This window comes from Alexandromys fortis, unplaced genomic scaffold, assembly GCF_014885135.2.
Source record: "Alexandromys fortis isolate MF-2015 unplaced genomic scaffold, M_Fortis_MF-2015_v1.1 scaffold_303, whole genome shotgun sequence".
Taxonomy (NCBI): Eukaryota; Metazoa; Chordata; class Mammalia; order Rodentia; family Cricetidae; genus Alexandromys; species Alexandromys fortis.
Genome location: NW_026068181.1, coordinates 885656 through 892596, shown reverse-complemented (window position 1 = coordinate 892596; position 6941 = coordinate 885656). Strand labels below are relative to the sequence as shown.

The 6941-nt window shown below is 39.9% G+C and overlaps 1 protein-coding gene across 1 annotated transcript; it reads right to left on the bottom strand.

The window, feature by feature from the left end:
- Positions 1 to 4595: 4595 nt before the first annotated feature.
- On the bottom strand, positions 4596 to 5558 carry LOC126492648 (olfactory receptor 52N4-like). The gene has a single exon (XM_050129191.1). The coding sequence runs from the start codon at positions 5556 to 5558 to the stop codon at positions 4596 to 4598; it is 963 nt and encodes a 320-aa protein (XP_049985148.1).
- Between the last annotated feature and the right edge of the window lie 1383 nt (positions 5559 to 6941).

Below are 6941 nucleotides of genomic sequence, written 5' to 3'. Positions count from 1 at the left end.
TTCTTTCAGATATCTTCTTAGTACCCTTAGATATAGATTCAATTTTGTCTGGAGTAATATTAAATTTTCCAGGCAACTTTTGATTTTGATGGTATTAATCCTGTCAACTAGCTGTTCATTATTAATCTGTAGAGACTGTTTCATTCCTAAAAGTGCCATATTGCTTCTTAATGATAAAATATGGAGAAGAAAGCTGAAATCTAATACCCAATAAATTGAAGTATCACCATAGTCATATAAGCCTTGCATAATGCAATCCATAGTATTAGCAAAAAAAGTTACTGAAAGTTGCATTATTAACAAAGATGCAATAATGATTTATTAATTACCTGTTAGGTGATCCATTAAACTACAATCTTTATTGTTCAGCAGATGTTGTGATTGCAGTGTTGCAATTAGAAGCAATGCAACTGGTGGTGACAGGAATGGTCCTGGGCTGCTTTAGTTTCTTAGCCACTTTAGTTTTCTGCCTTGATACTGGTTAAATACTGAGAAATATGCTTTGCTTGATAAATTAAAAGCCATTAAATCAATTTCATATATGGAGCAAGAAAACCAGAACTCAGGAGCAGGGCGCAGAAACCAGAAGCTACACAAGTTGCCAAGCAGCAAGGAACCACCCCGGGAAATGCAGCAGTCATGCATGTGTGGTGTGCTTGGAAAATTTTCAAGTTGCCACATGCAGTAAACTCGGCTGTGGTGGGGATTCTACAAAAAAAAAAAAAAAAAAAAAAAAAAAAAAAAAAAAAAAATTCTTACGTAAAAATCAAGCCAAGTGGGCAGGTTTGGAAGACTGTCTAGGCTGTGGACTGGCCAGGCCATTAGGGCATCCACCCAGTAGGCATGGAGTCCAATTCCACGTGGGTGTCAAATTAAGATGGTCATTTAAAAGAAAAACCACACTAGCTCAGAATTGAGAAACAGATGGTTATTTATATAGGGGTAAACTCACAAATCAGAGTCTTCTGCTGGAATGGAGATCAGAAATCAAAATCTACAACTGGAACAGAGAGAGAGGCTGAAAAAAGAAGCCTGAAGCACACTCTGCATTAGCATATATAGTATAAGAGGCCACGCCACAGTGGGCAAGTTACCATTAGCAGCCCATGACCTTCAACTGGTCTGTTCATTTCCTTCTATTATGTTAGTACAGTCTTTTTTCTTACTTCTACCTCCTGGGATTGGGATATTTTAAGCAATTAGAAACTAAATGTGGGTGATTTCAGTATTCACGGAAACACCCTCCTAGTACTTTTCTGTTCTCTGTTTTATTATTTTCACGTCTTTGTACTTTTTTCAGATATTTCTAATTCCCATGTTTCTACCCTGGCAAGTGGTATTTTTATCAAGGCTGTTCCCTAACAGTAGAGAGGGCTTGTGAATATAAATTCCTTAAACCTGTAGAAAAATAAATACTGGACAACATCAGTTTAAGGAAGGAAGTGTTTAATTCAGTTTACTGTTCACTGAGGCAGGAGAGGCATAACACCTGCAGTATGAGGCAGCTTGTCACATGACACATACAATCAGGAAGACAAGAGAGATGGACACCTATTCCCAGCTAGTTTTCTCTTTTAATGAAATTCAGGATGTCAAACCATGGAGTGGTACCACTGACATTTATGCTGTGTCTTCCTACTTCAGTTAACTTAGTCCTGACAATCCCAATGAGATGTCGTCAGAGACACATCTCTTCATTGATTCTGTCAGATGACGATTAATATTAAACACCACACTCTACACTGTTTTTAAGGCCTGATATTCTGTCTTCCCTTGACCCATACAATTTGTAATGTTTTTCCTAGAACTTTTTAATAACTTATTTTCAGTATTTCTATTTATTGAATTCTGCTTCTACATGCTGTTTGTGTGTGTTTCTCTTGGAATTTATCCATGGGTTCATTCCTCTTCTCTCTGGTTTCTTTAAACATACTCCTAATTACTGTTTTGAATATTGTAGAATTCATCTTAATTCTGTCTTGTTACAGGACATCACTGTGAGACCAGTAGTTTGTGGAGAAGGGCCTACTGCCTTGATTTTTCTTGTTTCTTGTGTTGTTGCATCAGGACATGTGCAAGATATTGGTTGTATTTAAAACTGTATTCTTTAAGTGGAAGAGCTTGTAATGTTTAAGAGGAAATAGGTTGTACTAGGTTTGAGATGTTATCTTCATTGTTAGTCTGGTATTCATAAGACCAGACTTAGTCTTCTTAAAGTAGTATACTGTCTGAAACAATGATCACTGTCAGTATGTGTACCACTAAGAAGATATAGTGACAGATGATAAGTAACCACTCCTTAAATGCCAACCATTTTAGGAAATAAAGTAACACTGATAGTATGGTTTACATTCAGGTACTAGTTACTATGGTATGAGTGGAAAGTAAAAAAAATGAAATAAGTAGTGTAAGACTAGAGATTAATATTGGATTGACAGAGAAATAAGAGGAGAGAAAGTGGATAGAGTGTAGAACAACAGAGGTGAGTGGGGACTGGGAGAGGAGGCATTAATGGTCTGGGATCAAGGTAGAATGCACAGAAATAAACAAGGAAATACAACCAACTAGCCTCAACTCCATTTCAGATGGCTGAGACACAGAGAGCCCACAGGCCAGATTGGCCCTTGTTCTTTGTGAAGCCTATGAAAATAGAAATAGAAAAGGAGAAAACAGAGGGAAAAAGAGAAGACAGGAATAGAGCAGGAGAGATCTGGCCTTCTAAACTGACATTAGATGTCAAAGGGAAGCCAAACACAAAGGGAAGGACATGGAGTGGGTGTGCAGTGTCTGGATGCAATCTCCTTTGACTGTCTGGTGAAGCCTCTCTCATTCCTTCCTGAGACACACGCTCACACCCTTGAATGGTGCTATGCAAGGCTGAAGTTAAATCACAGATGCTGGTCCCATCAGTACGGAGGGTTTTGGGGGTCATGTCACATGTTCGGTGAAGTCCTGCAGATGCCTGGTTGCTAATGCTGGCCCTGTTCCTCCTTGGTCCTTCCTAATGTTGAGAAGGCATTGGACCCTGTGTCAGTTTTTCTCTGCAGACATTGTTTCCTGCCTCTCTGAGTCCTTCCAGGTTCTGATGCAAAGCTACATCACTGTTTTACAGGTAATCTGCTGGGCACGTTTCTGCACATAATCCTGCCACTCCTGCTTTGATCCCCTCAGATCACAGGTCACCAAGGTTTCTGGACCACTGAGCCACTGAACTCAGTAAGGGACTGTTTAAAATAGCGTCTCACTGTTCAGGAGAAAACAAATGAAGAAAATGCTCTGTGTCTTTCCTCACTCTGCTGTTGCTGCATGCAGCTTTCTCTCCCTCTCTTCCCTTTTAAAATGAGTCAGTTACTGACAGATATAATACAAACTTCCTGTTTGGTCTTAACTGTGACTGTGCTCACTACCTCGAGAATAGAGCAGCTCTTCAGATCATTCCAATCCTTCTGGAATGGAGTCTGAATTTTTCACCCTGTTTTTAATGTTTCCTATTTGACTAGAGATTTGAGGAGGTTGTCCATCTCTTTTGACAGGTTTTACTCCACTTTCCCACCTGACTTTCTGCAGAGTCTGGTAGAATGCATTTCCTTTACTTCTGCAAGATTTTAACTTTTTTAAATTTACACTTCTGTGTCTCACTTGTTTTATCTTAGTTTGTTTCTTGCCTGTATAGACTAAATAACTGTCATTTCTTTTTTTCTAATCTTATCAGTACACACACATATCTTATTTTTTTCTAATTTCACAGCACACATTTGTAAATGTCTTGCAACTGGAAACAAAGGCTCATGTTTTACACTAATGACCTGGCGGTTTCCCGTCTTCTTCATCAGTAAGACAATGTGATGTGTGAGAGACTGGAGTGGTGATACACACATTTCTCAGAAGAGTGCAACCACTGCCTTCCATGGGGCATTCTGACCACTATTCCACAACAGGACCAACTGTATCTGGGGCATGACCTCCCCCTACCTTGTCATTTCTTTTAATAAATTTCTTTATGGTATTTGTCCTTGGAAATTTGTACTGAGGATCAAAGTGGTGAGGGAGGGAAGGAAGAAAAACAGTGACAATGACATCTGAAAATCAACTCAGTGCCCTTCTTGTCATGGTCACAATGATCTCTAGGAAGGACATCTCTCGACCTTGACTACACAGTTGACAAAAATATTTCTTCCTATTTCTTTTCTTGGCTCTTATGTTGCACTCTTGTTGTTGTGACCACAACACCTGAGCGAAGAATTTAAGTGATGGACAGTTAATTTTTCTCATGATTTCAGAGGGTTCTTTTCCTCGTGGCTAGTCCCAGTATTTAAGCAGAACATCACTGTGGCAGGAGAATGTGACTGTTGAAATTCTTCACTTTGTGACAGATAGAAAACACAGAGACAGGGGTACAAAGTATAATGCTTCGGGGTGGCTCCCCAGTGACCTACTTCCTCCAGTGAGGCCCTACTTTGAAAGTTTCCAAACCTTCCCAAATAGTACAACCAGCTGGGAACCAAGAATTCAACACAGGAGCACATGGGTTTCGCATTTAAACCAGATCATCCCGTGTTTTCTTGACTTCCCTTCCCTTTTTATTCTTTTTTCTGTCAACTATGTTTTTCATCCTTAGACCCCGAAAGAATCCTAATGACACAGTCTCGTATCTGCTTGGTTTTCACTCTATAAACAACAGGGTTCATAGTGGGAGGCAAAAGCAGGTAAATATTAGCCACAATGATGAGGCAAGATGGATGGATGGTGTTGCCCCCAAATCGGTTTAAAAAGAAACAAAAGAAGGCTGGACCATAGGAGAAAACGATGGCACAGATGTGGGCAGTGCAGGTGCTGAAGGCCTTCTTCTGCCAAGTGTCTGCAGAGGACAGGCTGACCACTGCCCTCAGGATCATGGTGTAGGAAACTGTGATACACAGGATGTCAAAGCCCCCAATCAAGAGGGCTATCATCAAACCATAGACAATATTGACCTTGATATTCCCACAGGAGACTTTGGCTACAGGTAACTGGTCACAGTAGGTATGGTTTATTATATTGCCTCTGCAGTAGGGAAGTTGCTTTGTGATGAAAATCAAAGGAATGATGAGCACCACTGCTCTCAAGAAAGTAGCAAACCCAGCTTTTGCAATGACAGGGTTGGTGAGGATGGTAGAATAGCGAAGAGGATAGCAAATTGCTACATAGCGGTCCAAAGCCATCAGCATAAGTACCCCAGACTCCATCCCTGTCAAAGTGTGAATGAAGAGCATCTGGACCAGGCAATCAGTGAAACTAATTTCCTTAAGGTAGGACCAGAAGATACAGAGAGTTTTGAAGATTGAAGCAGTGCACATCACAAGGTCGGTAAAGGACAACATAGCCAAGAAGTAGTACATGGACCTGTGAAGGGAGGCCTCAAAGAAGATGAGGTAGAGGAGGCCACAGTTCCCCACCATAGCCACTGCATACATGGAACAGAACGGGAAGGAAATCCAGACGTGCATGTCTTCCAGGCCTGGGATCCCATTCAGAATCAATGAGGCTGGGGTCATCTCGGTTTGATTCAGCAGTAGCATGATGAGGTTGGAATCTTCTTCAAAAGACTAATGAAGTCTGGATTTTTAATTGTTTGACAGTCTAACCTTCCAAGATTAGGACAGATGAGAAAGATAAATTCTCATCTCTCTTCTTTATTTGTTAAGTGGTCATTTTGTTACCAAACAGCTAATTAAGTAAATAAATAATTTAAAACCAAGAATGTAGCTCACTGGTGGAGCATGCCATAGCTTTTGGATTCAATTCCTATACAAAATATACATCGTACGCTAGTAACTTGTTGTCAACTCATTGATTTGTCCATTAATTCTGCACACTTTTTTAAAACAATCACTAAGTGCCTTATTTTATCATCATTATTTTAAAATAAGAAAGGAGAAGGATAAAAATTTATAGTTATGAACTTTTAATGTGTTGAGAATTTTACACACACACACATAAAATGTATTTTAGTCATATCTATGCTCTACTTTTCCATAAGTCCTCTCAGAATTTACTTGCCACCACTACTCTCAGCTTGGATACTTTCACAACCCACTGAGTGTTGTCAGTAATTCCTGTAAGTGAATGGGGTAGCATCATCCACTGAATATGGACAAGCAACAAGGCCACTTGCCTAAAGAACACTCAGTCTTCCTACTCTGGTAGTCTTTTATCTATGAAAGCTCCTCATGTAGGGGTAAGACTTTATTATCTATGCTGAAATTTTGACTTCCTTGATCTAGTGCAAGATACTTTGAGTTCATGAAGGCCATGACTTTGTCATTTCTAGAAGACTTTGTTTCACAACAACCATCCCCAGTACGGCTCTTACAATGTTTCTGTCCCATATCCACAATATTCTCCAAGCCATGAGGGGAATGACTATAATATAGATGTCCCCTTTAGGGCTGCACACACCAGTTTCTCATTCTCTGCCCTCTGACGACTTGTCTCTGTATTAATTGCTGTTCACTGCTTAAGCAAACTTTCTAAGTGAGACTTGGGAACTGCACTAATCTATTGGTATTCAGATATGTACTTCAAAGACAGTTTGAGGCTATATCTGTTTCACACACCAAAAATAAAGTAGTAAGATCTCCACTAATGCCTATGATATACCCACTTGTGGACTCACAGCTAATTTTACAGTACCAAACATGAATTATATCCCATGGAGAGAGTTCTAAAATCAATCAGAAATCCATGGATTACTCCTGTAACATCCAAGATACCAAAATTGCCAAGTCAGTCATGACCGTACTGTCAGGATTCACAGGAAAAGACTTTTGATGACTTTTCTCCTCTACCAGCCTGTCTTTGTAGCACATTCTGGCAGAGGAACAATTCCAGGTCATCACCAGCTTTATTTCTCCATGTCTGTGAGCTCGGATTGAGGAGTTTTCAGCAATAGGGTCTTACCA

Bases quoted from the DNA above. Each gene is read 5' to 3' on its own strand.
- LOC126492648 (XM_050129191.1), bottom strand. From the start codon at position 5,558: ATGCTACTGCTGAATCAAACCGAGATGACCCCAGCCTCATTGATTCTG.